Source organism: Phalacrocorax carbo, chromosome 15 (genome assembly GCF_963921805.1).
Source record: "Phalacrocorax carbo chromosome 15, bPhaCar2.1, whole genome shotgun sequence".
Lineage (NCBI taxonomy): Eukaryota > Metazoa > Chordata > Aves > Suliformes > Phalacrocoracidae > Phalacrocorax > Phalacrocorax carbo.
Window position 1 is genome coordinate 9405525 of NC_087527.1, and position 19482 is coordinate 9425006.

The 19482-nt window shown below is 41.1% G+C and overlaps 1 protein-coding gene across 3 annotated transcripts in view; it reads right to left on the reverse strand.

The window, feature by feature from the left end:
* Window positions 1-7589: 7589 nt before the first annotated feature.
* The window catches only part of MLXIP (MLX interacting protein), a 53417-nt gene continuing 41524 nt past the window's right edge, over window positions 7590-19482 (reverse strand). For 2 of the 3 annotated variants that reach the window (XM_064466119.1, XM_064466118.1), the window contains 5 exons: window positions 18656-18754; window positions 16656-16783; window positions 15453-15576; window positions 14203-14332; window positions 7590-13558 (listed from right to left, as the gene is read on the reverse strand). In XM_064466119.1, the coding sequence (XP_064322189.1) occupies window positions 13437-13558; window positions 14203-14332; window positions 15453-15576; window positions 16656-16783; window positions 18656-18754 (603 nt within the window). In that variant the 3' untranslated portion in view covers window positions 7590-13436. Of the gene's footprint in view, window positions 13559-14202; window positions 14333-15452; window positions 15577-16655; window positions 16784-18655; window positions 18755-19482 lie in introns of those variants that run through there. The other variant, XR_010375277.1, reaches the window with a different exon arrangement.

Below are 19482 nucleotides of genomic sequence, written 5' to 3' on the forward strand. Positions count from 1 at the left end.
AGCAGTCGGGAACATTTCTGCCAAAAATCCTGCTCAGCTCATCTGTTCCTTGGAGATGGTAAAATGTGCAGTGAACCTAAGTGCCAACATTTCAGACAAATTTCAATTCCTGGGATCGTTTTCCCAAGAGTATGTTGATAATCAACGTAAACATTTCCCCTGAATTCCTTCTTGAAATCAAAACCACCTCTGCCGAAACAGATGAAGAGATGCTCAGGTCAAAGGAAAACTCTTGTATGAGTAAATTTTGCCCACATGGCAAAGAAAAATGAAAACAGACTTAGAAAAGCTGAAAACAAAGCTATTAAGATAGAAAGCACTGCACAATCACAGCCACAGATAGTGTGCAAAACCTACTCAAGAAAATGAGTGTATGTGTTAATACAGCTATTGAATAATAACGAAAAACCCCCAAGCATACACAAACTGAAAGATAAATATGTACGTGCCTAGACATTCAAACGTGAAGTGACTACCAGGAAAGATGTAAACTAAAAGGTTAATAATTTCTCTCTCCTCTTATTCCCCTACAGAACATGTGTAGCTCTGTAACACCCAAAACTGAGAGCTGGCTGACTGCTGACTCCCAATCCAAAGACTTGGTGAAGAAAATACCCGAATGTCCAGCTTTTAACGCAAATTGCTGCGTTTTCCACATTTTTTACAACATTTTGAAAAACCTAAGAAGTGATATTGAGTTAATCTGTGGTAAGAATTTAACTCAGTTTGTCGATGCAAATATCAATCAGCTAATTGTGACACTGAGTGAACGAGCTGCTCTTTACACCTGCAAGGATGAGGACCTTCTGCAGGTGGATCATAGCCAGGTCCAGAAGATGAAAATGGCAAAGAAGAAGATGTACATCTGGCAGGTTTTAAAGAAATATGAACAATTTATGCAAAATACAACAAAAATGTACTCTTGAGCAGAAATGTAATATGCCAGGATGAAAAAATAACTTTAAAATACTAGAGGCTTGGCTAAATGTGACCTGTCAGTAGTTATGTGATCAGTTTGATGCCAGGAACATTGATAATGTATTTGCTATTCTACAGATTGTACTATATAATCTAGTTTAATTTAATATTTAAAGGATGAATGTCTTAAGTTATTGATTGTATTTATTATAAAACTATTTATACTGTTTTGTTTGCAACAGCATATAAAAAGGACGGACTAATGTAAGTCAGGGTCATTTAATTAACCAATCACGACATAAATAAGCAAATAGGAATGCATGATTTCAGTAATTTTAATGTTATTTATATTTTTATCTTGCAATTATTTTTCAAAAGAAAAGTTGACTGTCAGTAGACTGATTTTGTATTTCTCTGCTAGTGAACTGTATTTATGACTTTATATAATACATCTATTTTTATAAATTTTTTAAAGCAATTATATAGTTATATATTTATTCAGATTTTTAACTTTTCTATTTTAGTACTGAAAGGGATTAATTATATATTTTCTACTTAGTATGTGAATGGTTAAACCTAGAGTTTAATTAAAATAAGATTAAATAAAACTAATATTGCTGGATTCTCTTTTTACTATGTAATTATTTTTTTACAATTTTTTTCACTGGAAACCTAATGTTTTATTAAACAGCAAATTGAACTAGTTGTTTCTGATCCTTATGTTAAAGATATTAGAAACAGCACATATCCTCCTTGCCCATCCATTTTTATTCATAGACATGAGGCAGTTTTGTTTCTTAAGTTCCTAACTGGTTTCTTGTTTGGATGCACCAGTGGGTAAATTGTTTTCTAATCAGCTCCTGCTTCTGAAGGCTGAATTATACAAATTTTCATGGTTCAGGGCCAGCACCAGCTCTGCTGGAAACATGCTGGATTGGCTCAGACACAACCACTGCACCAAAACGTGGCTGAGCTGATTACCCCTCCTGGAGCTGGTAACAGAGCAAAGACACTCAAATGGTCTAGGAGCAACAGGACTTGTCATATACTTGTTTTTCCTTTATTTCATATCAAGTCCCAAATATCCCAAATAATGGGAAGGTTAATAATAATACAATTATTTGTCCAAATTATCACAGAAAGTTCAAGCCAGTGTAAGCATTAGAATCAGTTCCAAAATTAACATTATTTATCTATCAAAAAATGTTTTCCTTGCCCACTTAAAACACAAGTAAAGGATTACTCCTCTTTCTGCTGCCATGCCCTGTGTTCACTGATGGTGGTCCATACCAGCACACAGCCCTGTGCCCGGTTGACTTTGCTCAAGAGTACTCAAATTTGTGGGTCCTGAATGTCCAGGGAACTGCAGCTAGATTAAGCCCCTGCATCCCAGTGGCACCAGGGCTCCTTCTCTGCGAGGCTGTGAAAAGCCCAAGAGGAGCTGGTGCAAGGGATTTTGGTAGCAGTTCATCTCCTCCATCCTCCTTTCAAATCCTCTCAATGCAAAACACATCAGTGCCCAACCCACCCTTCTGCTGTGGTGGTTCTTCAGGACGGTGCCGTTAGTGCCAATGCAGCTGCAGCTCTCCCTCCTCCCATTGCTGGAGAACTGGCCCTGTTCTGCCCAGACTTCTCCAGGAAGAGTGGTTTCTTGACATCAGCTGAGTCACTGTCAGTCCCCAAAATGCACCAGTCCTGGGAGTTCTAGAAAAGTATTCTAGTTTCCCAAGAGGAACAGAGGGACCAAGCTCCTTGCTGGAGCCAGGGGAAGAATTCCTCCCAGATGGAACCAATTTCAGGCACTATGGAGGTGTCACGTAGCGGTGACAGGCAGAAGGATGTGGGCAGATCTGAGACTGTTACCCTGGTTTCTGATGTTAACATAAGTAGCACAGCTCTCTGTTAGTGCCACACAACCACACCTTGAATTCAAAGAATGCTTTAATAATCCACCTCTCTGACCTGTGTGAGCTTCATGCAAGCATGGTGAGTCCAAAGGTGGGTATTTGCTCATGATGTCTTCTGCATCAGAAAGGAACCCGCCAGTCCTGGAAGTCTCAGTGCTAATCCCTGTGAGAAGCAGAGACACGCTGGTGGCTGGGGCACTCTGAAATTACTCTGCTTAGTTCCAGGTCTACCAATTTTTCCAGGGTCCAAAGGGTGCAATTCCAATCTCAAATCCATAACTTCTAATAGAGAAAGAGGAGTGAACAGGAAAGGATCACTGACTGGGGGTGTGCTTATCCCCAAGGCAGAGGCAACAGGTAGGGTCAGCAAACCACTACAGGCAGGAAAACATTTACATCCTGAGGGCTTAGAGATCACCGTTTCCGATGGCTGACACAAACCACTTAAACGTTGCTGAACCAGAGGATTATACAGGGCCGCTCCCTGCAGTTTCCTCTCTCATGCACATCTTTTCTTTCGCCTTCTAAATATGTAAATAGCTAAATGAAAGGGTTTTCCTTGGAACGGGAAACATTTTCTCAGAAGCTCAAGAAAGATGTTAAAGTGAGTCAGATGGTCTGTCCCAGTTCATGTCACTGGAAGAGCAACCTGAAAACGAAGAGAGTCATTCTTCCCCACGGGGGCACAGGATTGTACTGCCAGCCCCGCAGACTCAGCCCACCTCAAGTGTCTGAGCTCATGCACACGGGATGCACACTTGAAGTAGGGAGACACAAGCTTATGCAAAACTGTGGCAAGCTGCTGTTCTCCTCACATGTGCTTGAATGAGAACAGTGCTTTGCCACAAGTGTTTGGGATGCAGCAAGGCAGATTGTTCTGGTATCAGCCAGGCTTTGAACTTCAAAGGGCCGAGGTCACGCAGTGATGACCAGCACCTCACTGAGGAGTCAGAATAAGAGCGTAAGGGCATGCCTAGGTAAGCAAGATAGAAACAGTGACTGAAGATAGTCTGATGCGCAAAGTGACACAACTGTATCACTAAAAATACTTCCGACATCTCCGTTGTGCTCATTTCTGCAAGCTCGTATAACAAACAGCCACCAATGTCAGAGTTTATTTAGGTTCTGTAGGCAGCCTATGGATGTGTGGCTGCTCAAGTACTGCACTTTCACCTGTCACGATACAGCTGGTTCCCTGCTAACCTTGGGCAGATGTAGAGGCTTCTTCTCACTTCTCTGAGAAGATGGGGCAGCTTCAGAAAAGGGAGGGACATTAAACAGGTTAGAGTCACAATGCTGGATGACTGAGCTTGGGCTGCACAGTAAAAGAGAAGATGCGAGAGCCAAGACTAGCCCTAACGCAGAGGTGGTTGTGTGGCTTCCTTTTCAAGATATTCTCAGGACCTCTGCTGCCCGCACCCAAGGCAGAGTGCTCAAAAGCTCATGCTGAAACCCAGAGATTCTCAAAAGATGAACTGAGCATTCACAGAGAAAAAGGCTCAAACAAGTGACTCCCAGGAGAAGGCTACGGGCCTAGGCAAAACAGTGCGAGAACATCTGCAGATCTGTAGCCTTCCTGGTGCAGGGTCAACAGGGCTCAGATAAATCCTCCTCAGCCGTTGAGGGCTGGAAGTTGGGGGATACACCTGCACCACGTGGCGCATCTCTGCCATGAGAACAAGGGGGTCACCAGCAAAGCTTCCTTGACAAGCAGTTCCCCATTTATCCCGATTCGAAATGAAGCTGTTGGCTTTCAAGGCCTATGAGGAATTTACGCAGTTGAGATGGAGGAGTCACAGATGGGCTTCATAAGAAGCATCAAAAGGGCAGGCAGTAGCAGGACTTAGGGACGTGATGAGTCTAATCTTTTGTGGGTTTGTTTCCATTCTGTGATGGAAAGGTGATTGGGTTTGCGATACACACACCTTGTTCTGAGACAGGAACATGTTAAAATATCTCACTGGATGACAGCAGGGACTCTTCTGTGTTTGCACACAGGGAACTTCCCCAACACCCAACTCTTCATTGTCTGCCCACCTCCTGGTGATGAGCACACTCAGGAGGAGAAAGTCCTCAGAGATGAGAACAGGCGTAGAAGAGCTCCTAAGGGTAAATACAGGTTAAAAAAAAAATTTAGTGAGCATTGCTTTCCATTCTTTTACATATAAAGAGAGCCCTGAGCTGTTTGCCCACTGAGGGGCCAATTCCCTTACAGCAGTGATTTCATTTGGCATAATTTCCATAAAGCAAATGTAAGTGCACTTTTAGCACTGTTTAAGGATTAGCAGAATCAGCCACAAAAAGAAGCCATTTCAATAACTGTCTTTCGGCATATCAGCTCGTTATACCAGCCTCACTGAAATCACCACAAAATCAGTAGTAAAGAAACAGTGCTCTCCAGCCACAGCTTCCTCCCAGAGAAGTTTGATAGCATCATTGCAGTAACATTGGTATTTGTATGCTTAGTCAAGAGTGAAGTCCGGCTGAAGTGTTGGTTTATCACTATTTAAATAGCAGTGAAGAATTACTGCCTTCTACCAAAATGCTTTATGTGAGATTAAGCTAGAGATATTAAAAAATTTAAATGTAAACAGAGTAAGAAAACTGCTACACCTTCTCCTGGAACCACGGGCATGATCACCAAAAGTTTCTCATAAGCTATATTAAGTCAAAGCCACCAAACACAAGGATGAGATTAATCAGCATAAATTCTTGTGCAATGATTTTAAAATAGAATCCCTCTTTTTACTCATCTATTACCTTTCACTTCAACTAGAGCCTCGGTCACCCAGTGCTGCTTCTGCTAGGCAAGAAAATCCAATATACCAATAAGGTGACAACTGAAGCACAAAAAGCTAAAATGTCCTACCAGGAAAATACAAAAATCAGTCATTAAAAGGCAAAGACGAAATACTGTGTGTTTCATATTTTTAAATGACTTAAGCAGCTCAGTGCCTTACATTGATATAAATTCATGGGAATACCGTGTTATCCAACCTCAGTACTGTTCTGTGGGCCCTGAGCAATGATAAGCCTTTGAACAAATTAAACAGCAGATGGTTCGTGCAGTAGCCCTTGGGCCAGTCCAGGCAGGACAAGATGTAAAAAATGTGCTTTACACCACAGCTGGGGAGAATGGCCCTACTTAAAGCCTCTGTGGTACGCAGGATGAGGGCTGAAATACGGGGAGGCCCGGCAGATTGATTATATCTCACTCCCACAAACCTGCCGAGGCAAGCGCCATGTGCTTCCAATGGTGGAAGCAACCACCAGATGGCTGGAAAGATATCCCGTGCCCCACATTGGGCGCCAAAAAGGACTGTCGTGGTTTAACCCCAGCCGTCAACGAAGCACCAAGCAGCCGCTTGCTCACTCACTCCCCCTGCGGTGGGATAGGAGAGAGAGTTGGAAAGGTAAAAGTGAGAAAACTCATGGGTTGAGATAAAAACAATTCAATGGGTAAAGCAAAAGCCGCGCACGCAAGCAAAACAAAGCAAGGAATCCATTCACTCCTTCCCACGGGCAGGCGGGTGCTCAGCCAGCCCCAGGAACGCAGGGCTCCATCATGTGTAACAGTTACTTGGGGAGACAAACGCCATCACTCCCAACGTCCCCCCCTCCTCCTTCTTCCCCCAGCTCTATGTGCTGAGCATGACGTCATATGGCGTGGGACATCCCTGGGGTCAGTTGGGGTCGCTGTCCCGGCTGTGTCCCCTTCCCTCCTGGCTTCTGGTGCACCCAGCAGAGCACAGGGAGCTGAAAAAGTCCCTGACTAGTGTAAGCACTACTTTGCAACAACTAAAACATCTCCACATAATCAGAACTGTTTTTAGCACAAACCCAAAACATAGCCCCGTACTAGCTACTATGAAGAAAAGTAACTTTATCCCAGCTGAAACCAGGACAACTGCCCAGGCAGCATGCCAGCCAAGAGCCCCAAATCCAAGCTTGCAAGAAAATAAGACCATCAGGGCTCAAGACGTTGCTGCAGCCCCTACAAGCTTAAGAGTTTCACCTTTCTTGGAGAAATACCAGGGCTACCTTTAATTACTAGCCTGTTGGAAGTAGGGGCAGTAAATACGTTTGTCTGCTTAGTTTTGTCAAAAGAGCTTGCTCTCGCTGCTATGCTTAATATAATTCACAACAATAAGGGTCTGATCACTTTAGGAACACATCAGAATGCCAATACATTTGGAAAATTGCGTTATACAAAATGCGAAAGAGCAGGCTCTCTGGTTATTTAGGGTGAGGAAACACGTACACTCCGCAGACACTTGTGGAGGTGGTACTTTAGCCTACCTGTTCATTCCCGGTCTCTAACCTGCTTCAGTGAAGGGGAGCAGAGTTGGCTACCGAGGGTAATTTTCAATTTTTACTAACCTGGCTAACACTTACTCTGGTGAGACAGGGAACAACGCAGCACAGAGCAAATACAGCCTGGCGGCCAATGCATGAGAAAAGGAAATCGCTTGTAAGCTCCAAGTAAGCCTACCAGAGCGAGTTGATTCTTTCAGTTAAGAAGGGCCCAAGGGGCATCAAGTTTCTTAAAAGGAGTGCAAGCTTCCGAAGCTCAACAGAGGATAAGCCTTGCAACGGGAAAGCCAAACGCACAGATCCCAAAGGAGAAACTTCAGCATTGCTAATAGGGAAATGAGCCCTTGCCACCTCCCAGAGTTGCAAAAAGGATGGCAGGTCCTTGGGCCAGGAACAAATCCACTTACCATTTCCCCACACCCAGTTAGAAAGTAGAGGTATCACAACCAGTTTCTTCCAAAAAATAACCTTTATTGTTTTGGTTGTAAATATAAAAAATGCATTGCACAATTTAACAGACCTACTGAAAAGTGCTACATATCAACAGCACAACAGAAATTGTGTCATGCAAGAGAACAGGAAACCTAGCCAAAGCAAGCGCACAACCTGAAGTCCTCACACCTCCAAGCTTTTTTTTTGTTACTTTTTTTTTTTAACAAGAATTAACTCCATTCACTTAAAACACATTTAAATACAAGGTTAGAAGAAGAAAAAGAGCAATTTATTCATGATAGTGTTAATTAAAAGTCTTGCTCCTAACACTGATATCTTTTGATTCAAAACCTTATTAATGTTGGAAAAGTTCAGATATAAAAGCTGTTCAGACAATATCTAGAAAGTAATTCTATTATAGACCCAAGATGTGTTTTTTGGATCTGAATCAAGTTTTACAGATCAATCTACAATTCAGTACTACCACTTCTGCCCTAACACAGTAAATGAGCATGAAATCCAACCAAGAATGAAACAAAAGGAAACTTGAGGCTTTAACTGCTGTTGTGGGAACAATATTGGGGCCTCATAAGAGAAAAACCCGCAAAATAAATTATATTTGCTGAAGCTCAAGGGTATAAATTGAGGAGGATTAATACGAAAACTCCTGTTGCCTCACCTGATCAAAAACCTCCTAGAAGTTATCAACAGTTGTCCATAGTCCTCTGAGATTGGTATGACTGAATCCCTAAATCACCTAAACCAGGTATCATCAGCCTTTTGATTTTAGGTGTTTCTCCATGCAATAAAGTGGAAACAAGGAAGGAAACAAGGAGGTCAAAGTAGTTAGCAACCCATTCTATTTTCAGCAGTATCTTCTGGTTGGCAACATCAAGGCAAGAATTATCCACTCCACAAACAAAGAAAGTGAAATAGCTTTCAAATAATTTGTACTACAAAAAAGCATTATCTTACTGAGTATTTCTGCAGTGAGCTTCCCTCTCCTGCTCTCACAGTGCTCTTCAGGAGTTTGGGGCTTTCAAGGCAAACAAAACAAAACTTACCTGCCCCTCTCACCTCTACTGGACCTGCATACACACGCACACTCAAGGGGACGTAAAAAACCCCTGAAGATACCAAATAAAGGGATGTTCTTTCCTAATGCAGTTTGACAGCCCTTCATCTTTTTCAAGCCGTTCCAGATTTAGAGATCTAAGCATCTGCATATTTACTGGTCTTCTGTTAAAATTCTGGTACGACAGTATGTACGTGTGTACGTATGTGCATGCGTACACGGGACGGGAGGACGGTGAAGTCAGCAGGAAAGACGCAATTTTTTCCGTACATACACACAATTCTTCACAACCTCAGTTTCAAAGGGACACAGTAATGCCACGCAGATAAAATCCTCTTAAGACCCAGGGAAGCCCCACTTTGTCAATTCACCAAATTTTCCACAGAGCACTGTATTAGGGGGAAGAATGTATGACTTAAGAAAAATGAAATGCATACAGGATGCCAAGATCTAAGGCACAGATGGAAACATTCTAGTAAATCTCCCTTCAAGGGAGGCTTCCCGAGGGGTCTAGAAAAGCATGGAAGAGCATGCCGGTCAGGTCAAGTGATGTTAATTAAGAATCCTTTGGTTTTGTGCAGAGATCAGACTGTCAGGATGAAGCATGCACTTGTCTTTGTTTCTACTACTCATTAATTCCTTCCATTCTAGTTTGCTCCTGGACTTTCAGTTATTACTCCCGCTAACAAGGAGCATCATGCAAGCCTAACACCTACATCAGATAATGCACAAGTTCTCCAGAACTTGTGTTTCAGGTGGGGGCCATCTACAATATACTGATTAATAGAATTCAAGGTCAGAAGGAGCCACTAGTCAATCTCAGTTTGATATTGTGCATATCACAGGCCATAAATATTTTATCTAGCCACCGCTTTCTTGAGTGAAATATGTTGGATTTGACTGAATGTGACTTGTTTTCAATTATGTTGGGATTCTTTAAAAGTTTCGCACCAATTCACTGACGACAAACATGCATCATCTGTAATTCTGTGTAGAGTATAGGCACTGTGTGTTTTGCTTGCTTATGTATACTTTGGTGACACAGGGGAAATTAGACCACTTGAATTAGGGGACAAAGTGTTACCAAACTTTTTTTTTTAAAGAAATATAGTATTTAGACTCCTTAATGGGTAAGACAGACAGACTAACGAGTTAAAATATAAACCAAAGTGGAAAAACTATGCAGGAATTAATACCTATGTGGTCAATCTCTTTTCATACCAATCCTCAGTACTTCTACTGTGCAGATGTGAGACATACTAGTAGTAATAATACTGTGCCCAGTTTTGGGCCCCCCAGTTTAAGAAGGATGTGGAACTGCTTGAGCAAGTCCTGCGGAGACCTACCAAGATGATCAGGGGACTGGAGCACCTCCGTTATGAAGAAAGGCTGAGAGACTTGGGTTTGTTCAGCCCGGAAAGAAGGCTGAGGGGGAATTTCATCAATACTTATAAATATCTAAAGGGTGGGTGTCAGGGTGATGGGACTGGTCTCCTTTCAGTGGTGCCCAGTGACAGGCCAAAGGGCAACGGCCATAAGCTGGAACATGGGAAGTTCCCCTGAACATGAGGACAAACCCCTTCCCTGTGCGGGTGCCAGAGCAGGGGCACGGGCTGCCCAGAGAGGCTGTGGGGTCCCTTCCCTGGAGACATTCACCCCCCGCCTGGACGCGGCCCTGTGCCCCCTGCTCTGGGTGTGCCTGCTCAAGCTGGGGGTTGGATGAGATCTCCAGAGGTCCCTGACAACCCCCACCAGCCTGTGATTCTGTGATAATACAGCTTTTTCCTTGTTTTTCCAAATGAAGTGAAATCACACCCCTCACACAAGGTTGACTGATAAAAGAATTCTGATTTGCAATAATAAGGTGACAAAAATACACTGAATCACTGGTTCAAAGAGCAGCCACATCGTTTCTGGTAAATGCACTACACGGAAAGTATCTTTTCACTTTTCCTTCCCTCCCTCCTACGCTCTTGTCTAAGTAAGCAATATTTAGTTATTTTCTCTTTACTAGGTTAAGATTTACTGTCTTTTAATAGTGCCATGAGCTTGTTTCTTCACCACAAGTTATTAAAATAAGCACTTTCCCTCCAATTGTAACCAGCTCACGGTGCAACAAGCATGATGGCTTTGCCATCCACATCCAGATAAAAACTGCTAATGGACAAAATTCTTAGTTCAGCCACAATACCTCTTCCTACTCCTTTAAGGTCCCTTTCAGCTTCCAATCCATTCAGTGAGATCTGAGATGTTGGGATTTAAGCTTAGAAGTCATCAAACTGCCCTGGGCTTTGAAGCGTGCTTGTAGCATACTTTGCTTGTTGAGACAAAATTCTCATGTCATTGATACTAGTAACGGTAAAAATCAAGCACAATCACTGCCTGACAAGCAGGAGACCACACTGCAGGGGAGGCATTACAAAATCTGTTCATCTGAAAAGTACAGCAAAAGCACAAGTGTGCCTGTTCTTGGACAATTTGCCTACTGATTTCTTTCTAGAAAACCGGATACATATTTTTAACATGCAAATATGCATGTAGATATATATCTCAATGAGATAGCCCAGTAAAGAAAGAACTTGAGGGATGCTCCCCAGCTAATCAGAGTGTTAAATGACTTTACTGAAATCAAGTTCACAATTAATGATAAAAATTGGGGGATTTAAAGCACTGATTTTAAAAAAAGAATTTACACTTATTCAACTCTGTTTATCCAGATGCATCCCAAAGAATATTCCTTAACTGATTACAACCTTATGTATGAAAGACCTAGATATGAATCCCCCCAGAAAATCTACTCACTATTTAATTACTGTGACAACCTCTACACACTATTTCAACAAACCATTCCTTAGCTGAGGCCTGAATTTTTGTTGGTTCTGTCACAGGGACACAGGTTTTCCCATGTGCCACAAACTTCAAACGGTATGTTAGATCTACTGTAAAGAAAAAAAAAAGAGCATCTCATTTGTCTGCACAGCTACAGAAAGGCATGCTGGTACAAGCTGGTACATGCTGGTACTTAGATCATGCCATTTTGTTGTCCCCTTCAACTCCTTTCCCCTTGAGCTCCCAATTCCTCAACTCACAGTACCTCTGCCCAGGGAGAGGGTGCTGGGATTAACCTTTCATGCTTTCTTCTTGCTACAGTCCTGCTCACACGTAAGGGAACTCTGCAATGAAAGCCATTAGCTGCAAAATCTCAGGACAAAGAAAGAAAAATGCTCCCCGTGCTTAGTCCCACTTCCCAAGCCTATTGTTTCTTTTTAAAAACACTGGCCCACACCAAGTGGAGAAGACTGGGGACAACACAGTGAAAAACTACATCCCCTTGAAGGGAAAATCTACTGACCCTATTTAAGCATGTGCAATGCCCAAATGTTTTAGCTGCTCCTCATTTTAGCACTGTGATATCCTGCTAATCGCCTCCAGGCAGCCCACTTTTGAAACTGGAAGAAAACTACTCAGGGGAGGTACAAGGGAGATATTACCCACAGTTTGCATAGCTCTTTAAGAATCAGAATCCAGTAATGAGTGGAATTACAAGGGTCACAGGATCATTCCAGACTACGAACAATCAGCCAGAATGAATATCCCAGCGCTGTCTCAGGATGGACAGGCTATCACTGCTGTAACGAGACTAAGTTTATCTGCAGCAGAGCACAGTACTTGCTGAGACTTTCACAGAAAAATGTTATGCAGTATTTTGGGTTTTAAACATATTTTTTATATGCTTTATAATTCATGTTGAACATAACCTTCCCATACAGACCAAATTTAGCTAAGTCCTTCAGGTTTTTCAGACAGAAGGCAAAAAGAACGAGCAAAAAAGACAAAGAAGCAAAGAACTGAGTACAAGTCCATGTGATTTGATAGTTTCTGAGATAAGAAAAAAGCCAATTTCTTAACATTACAAACTCAATTCTTGTCTCTGAAGTGCTACTACATTTATCTATGGATGTGTTTTATATGTGCACATTTTATGAGGAAGGCAACCGAGCTCTGCAGAGTGCAAGAAAACAGTTCACAGATTAAATGGGTATGAAATTCATGTATCTATCCTAACTGCAGAATCTATGCAATCTAAAACTGCTTTCTTGAGGTTACTGCACAGCCTGCTATTCACCTGTAATGGCTGTATCAGGAAAAGTAATAAAAATCAGCTACTTTATTTGCTAGACAGTAAAGCATGTCTTGAAACTGATCATATGCAATAAAAATACACAAAACACAGCCTGAGATTTTAATTCTAGTATTTTTGCCACAAGTTGACGTAATTGACGGAATTTTAATCTCCTTTGGTTTTTAATATGATCCTGTATAACAATTTTCACTATTCAAGTAAAACAAATGGAACTGAATACCAGAAAACAAAATAAAAAGCACATTTTGTTTCCCCTTTTAGAGAACGTTCCTTGGTGTACAAGTTTTACACTTCAGAGATCTTAGTACTTGAAGCTGTTTCAAAGAAATATGTTTGTTGCATATAGATGCATGCTGCATTGATGGAGATATATTGCTGCCTGCAGGACTCAAACCTGCTAAATATACCTGAGCTTGGTGTTTTCTCACTTAACGGAGTACAGCACAGCACTGAAGAGGAATCAAAACGTTATGACAATGTTGCATCATACTTCCACACATTCTGAAGGCAGAGCCAGACGCCCTGAACAACGTCTCGGGTGATGGAGAGAATTCTTTCTAAAGTGCACCAACTGAAAGGAGACTCGCCAGGCTGCTAGACTGGCAGGTTCTCCACCCCTTCTTAAGCAACTCATTGTCTTTGGTTGTTAGGTTTCGCCAGCTGTTTTGTTCATCTTATTAACTGCCTCAGTGGCTTGCTCTGGCAGGCACGATGGATCTGACAGAATTGAGGTGGTTGTACTTAGATGCCGGAGGGTGTTCAGCACCACTATAGAAAAAGTCAGAAAAGTATCAAGAAAAGCCATTAGTCTAATTGCAATAGATCCATGCAGCATAGTGTGCAGCTACTGCAAGGCTGTTATGCACGACAGAATTACGGAAATACTTCTGCAAAACATGCACATCTCCACACACAGAGACAGCAATAAAGAGAGATGTGCAAGAATTGTACCCGGGGAACAAGGAATAGAGATCTAGGACTTTTTAAAAACACACCTATTTCTTCTACAAAAGAGAACTGCCACTTGGCAATTATAACTGTAAATGTAAATACCTGCTGAATTGCAAGGGGGAAAGGATCAAGCAATCATGCCCAAACAAAAGGTCATTCCAAAGCTCAATATAAGTCTTACAAGTCTTCCTTCAAAATGAAATAAATCACACTGCCAAACTTACTCCAACTAGAGCGGAGTATTTGAAATTTAAATGCAGCTTGAGACTGTTCAAATTCTTGTATCTATATTCAGCATTTTGTTTTTTTTTTTTCTGTTCAGTGTTAAGCATGCAACAAAGTGTCTTCAGAGTCAAAAGAGGTTCTTATTTTTCCACTGAGATAATAAAAAGGAACTGAAATCATATTCAGCATCATGCACTTTCTTATTCATCCTCTGACTTTCAAGAAACTTCACTCACTTGGCCTCAGAACAGGAAGAGAACAGTGCTGATCCAACCAGGCCATTGCAGTTTGATTCAGATCCTTAAAGCTTGTTGTGGAAACCATCCCATTGAAGGACTCAAACAATGGCTTAATAATAATGCTGAACTGCAAATCATCAAATGTTAAGGGACACAACAAAGGAGGAGTTCAAAACATTCTATTTGAAAGGCTACTACAGCTCAGTCTGCAGAGAAAACAACTCTAAATGGACTTCAACTACTAGAGGGATTGCAACATTTCAAAAAATATTTTTTGAAATCCGTAACACCAAGACAAAGTAAAAAATTGAACTTCAGTTCCTAGTGATACTCATTTTTTGCTTCCTAAAAGGATGCTAAAAGGAAGAGTGTCTTTCTACAGCCAGCATAAACCAGGAAACAAAGAATGCATTTTCACATATCAAAGTAGTAAAAATGCTGTACCTCATGCATGCACAAGCATGCACATATATACTCATATTATCCAGGCAGTTAGAGAGAAATAACCAGCACAGAACACAGACATACAAAATATAAAGTGCAAATAGCTATATGAACATATGAAGTTTAAAGGGAAAAGGAAAGGTTAACACTACTATTTTGCTAATTACTAACATCCCTGAACTGACTGAAGCTAATAATGTTTGATCCAAACTAGTTACGTCTATATAGCACAGCACAAGTGCAGCTAACTTGATTTCATTCAGTTTGTGTTGTTCTACCTCCTGCATTCTCATTCACTTACAAGCACAGCCGCTAGTATTGGAGAAGCAAAGAAAAACTAAGTTGATTCACCGTTGTAACAAAAGACAAACAGAAAACTAAAATAAAGTAAAAAAAAAGCAAGTGTTTAAAACTGCCATTGCAACAGCTTCAGTAATTGTAATAATTTTCCCCCCTGAAATCTTTGTTATTCCCTGTTCAGTTTTTCCAAAAGACTACAAGAGCAACAGCCACAGAAGCAGTCCATTAAACATTTCTTGCAGTACAATAACCCACCAAGAAAACCTTGCCTTTGTCTTGCATTTTACTTTCAAGTTACCTTCCAAACTTTAAGGTGAACAAGTTGTGCCTCACAACAGCCTAAAAGACAAGGATTCATATCCACATACAGATGTGAATGAAAACTGAGGGCATATGTCATTTAAATAACTTGGCTTAAAGTCACAGCATCAGAATCCAGAGTTCTTGGCTCTAAATATATTAGTACAAAACCTCAAGTTCAGCAGGTTAATATAAAAGGATACAATCCAAAACTTCCAGTTCTGCAGGGTCCTGCTTCTCACATACTCATCAAACATCCTCCTCATGTGGTCAGATCTTTGCCTTGTTATGGGAACCCCAGTAGCAGGGAGCTGCTGTTGACAAGAACTGAAAAGATGATGTTCTGAGGTCAGAATCCCCACCAGAAAGGACACACGTCTCTTCCAGACTAAATTATAACAGGAGAAAAGTGTGTATCCCCGGTATCCCTGACCGAGGCAGCTTCCCAGTGCATGACCCACCCCAGAATGTAATAGTTATAGCCAGGAATACATACTGTCTTCCCATCAATTTTGTCAATATTCACACAGCAAAGCTATTTCTCAAGTTGCTACACACTTATTACAAGCAACAAAACTGAAAACAAAGTATAACATAGAACAAAGTAGGTTTTGGCATTCAATTAGAAAAAGGCACATTAGGAATCAAGGAAAAATTTACAAAGTTACTCCTGAGCAATGTTACAGAAGAAAATGTTACAGAGATTCTCAAGAAACGGATCAATTTACAATAAAACCAAACAGATGTTATCATACTTTTAAAGAAAAAGAAAAAAAAGTTTGATTCACTGATAAGTCTAACATAATGCCTAAGCCTAACACTTCTGTAGATGGAAGAAAAAAACCACTGGGGTTCTCAACATGCTTTGCAATAGTACATAACTATTGTAAACCCACACAGGAAACTGAGGCACCAGGAAGGTGAAGTGACTTATCTGGGTTATGTTCAGCCATTGGCAAGCTTCCTTGATTCCAAGTCCTGTATCTTACATACTCAACCATATTTTCCTATAAAAATTGACTGCATTTCGAAAGAAAACTGCAGCAAAGACGTTAATGAAGGGTAAGAGTGTTTGATCACCCAGTGAGCATAGCTTTAAAAAAAAAAAAAACACAACACACAAACATTGTCACTGGCTTCTTCTCAGAATTATTCTAACTGACCTGATGCACCTTTTCTGATGCTGCCACTGCTGTGCATTCATGCTCAGAGCTTGCTGAAAACCTGCACAGTTTGCTACCTATGCCCATCCCACAGCAACTCTGCTTTTTGTTTGGAAGCAACCCTACTTCTGTTCAATACCCATCTGTTGTTTGGCATGACATCTGAGGCAAACATTCCCTGTTGTTAGCCAAAGCAACGTTCAAGCTGCTCTGCTTCATTACAGAAAGCTCCCCAAGTCTCACATGATGGTAGCGTTTAGCTCCTCGATCTCTTCCCGAAGGCGCCTGGTTTCCTCTTGCATCTGTGTTCTTTCCTGCTGTAGTTTAGCGATATATTCTACTGATTTCTGGAGCGTGATTGCATGGCTGATCTAGACCAAACACAAACATAGAGCTCACTTTCCAGAACAAAGCTAGAGAGATGAAGAGCTTGCCCCTAACCTGCTGTAACACCTAGAAAAGCACTTCAGCACCTTTTCTTAAGTTTCCTTCGCTGTGTGCAAAAGCACACAGAGAGGCAGAGTGGAGCACTTAAGGTAATACTAAACTCTTAATTTCTTTGACTCCTGTTTGCTTGCTACTACAGAGAAATGTGGTTGCAGCGATTGTTTTCTTCCACAAATTATTTTTGCTACTTTGTTGAAAGAAGCATTTTAATTATTTAAAATGTTTTATTTCATTACCTATCCTCTTAAAAATATTTACAGTTCTTACTTAAGTACTGAAGGATGTGCTACATCTGCCGATAGGTTTATAGTGCTGTTAGAAGCATTATTCGAAGCTGACAATACAGATTATTTAGTTTGGGAAACCTGAAGTTATTAAACAGAAGGTAACATGGCCCAGCTATCACCAAAGGAGACAGAAACAATATCACATATCTTTTTTACAGTACTCTTCAATTTTGGGGAACGAATTAAAAATCTCTACTTGAGAAATAAAATCATCAGATGTTTTACTAAAGGTGAGTTTTCAAAACTGATTACCTTTCAACAGGCTATCCAGATCAGGAAGTGAAATTCTGACAACTTATGGCCTAAATGTATAAAACTAAAAATCTTAACAAATCAACATGCTGCACAATAAGCTTTCATATTTTCCATGTTTCAAAAGGTACTGGTATTTAAAGGACATTTAGAATTTTGTTGTGCAGACAAGTCTGTGTTTCAATTATTTTGATTTCAATTTAGTAAACTAAGCGAACTAGTATAACCAGAATATGTTCTGTCAAAGTCATTTGACAATGAGATGTCAGTTGGTAATTTTTTTCTCTGTAAATCTATGCACAAAAGACGGGTGATGCGGGAAAAAAAAAAAAAGCCCTGAGAACATTTACAAGGCTGTGGTCACAGGGCCAAATTCTTAAAAGGGAGCTGGGTGATACTACACATAAAGAGTCCTAGAGGGATTTTCAAAATCATGTGAACTGGCCAGGCTCCTTACTCCTCCTGGGAGGTAGAGATCTCATCGGTGTAGGAAGTTTTAGAAATTTCACTGGAATCTTTCGTTCTTCCTTTGGCGCACTGACATGTTTCAACAGTATTTGCAGGCACGCAAGGTTGCTCTGCCATGCTCTCGGCTGACCAAACACGGCACAGCTGTGGTTCGCATGGCATGAAGCCTAAGCTAACAAGCTGTGCTCACAGGTGGGTATATTAGCTCAGGCCAAATATGAAGGTATGTTAAGCCAGGCCCAGCATTGTACCAACAGCATCTACCTGGCTTCTCGGTGGCTCATGGTTCAGGCAGAATAAGCTTACGATACTGGCTAGACTATAGCTTTTTCAAGTCCAGCTGTGGGGACTAGAACCCAACCAGAATGGGTATAAAAAGCCATTATGTCAGAAGAAAGGTGACATAACAGTAAATGCAAAGTCATCTTATGCTGCAAACATGGAAAAAATCTTCATTACTGGGGTCCCAAGCGCTAAGGTTGCAAAGATCAGTTTTCCTTCTTTCCCTGTTGGCTTTAAAGCTGCAATACTTCATCAGATGAGGCTTGTTCAACATTTGAAGCTGCATCAGAAGAACAATGTCTAAAAGATGAAGCACTTTCACACACTCTTTTGACTATAAGCCATGGATTTATCACTCTTTCCTTTCCAAGTCCCTCAGTTCAAGTATCTTCACTGACTGACTGGCATTCTCAGTCAATAGTGAAGAGATTAAATTTATTAACAAGGCTTTTCAAAATGTCTTTCTTATATTCCATATTAAACTGTTAGTACTGCCAAGTTACTTACCCACTTGGAGTTGGCTGAAACCAAACTGTTCAGAGTACTGAAACCAATCTTGATATTAAACCTTCGTTTTTGTTCTGAAATATGCTTCATTCTTCGATTCTGCATAAATAAAATTAGCTCAGTCTATGCTGTTCTTTTATAATGGAGGGCAACAGTGTCAAAGTGGTGAAGCAGCTGCCCAAAACCACAGAAAATGCAGGTTCAAGAGCAGACCTGAGATTTGCAGCGCCCTCTATGCTTTGCCAAACTGAAAAAAACAATGTTACCCAGCAATACAGAACTGTTTAGTCTAACTAACAATGCAGAGGAGCAAAAGAACATACATCTAGAGACTGGCAAATATCACTGTTTCTCTCTTGTCTTGCGAAAGACTAAGAGACAGTACACACCCAAAGCAGTTCCTATCAAAGCAGGTGAATTTAAATGGCTATAAAGCGTATCTCATTGCAGTGCCCTTACTTTTAAGAACACTCCTCCATCTAGCGGCCACTCTCCCACCAGCCAGTCCTAATAAGTTGTTCCTTTGTTAACTTGCTCTCTAGCAGCAAGAACAGGCTGCAACTACTGATTGTGAGCAGTTATGCCAAGCAAAGAACTGCAAGCTTTAATGAGTAACTTGCAGCGTGCTCAGCAAGTGGCAGTTCTGATTCTCCTCTGCAACAGAGCTAGAACTGAGTGCAATCACAGGCTGCAAGTGTTTAAATGTACCTTTCTGCCCTGGGATTAATCAAGCTGACATCAACTCATAGAGTAATAAAAGACAGAGAAGCCAAAAATAGGCTGGCTCTTGCAAAAAGGTTAAGTAACACTCCCTTTCACAGCAGAAT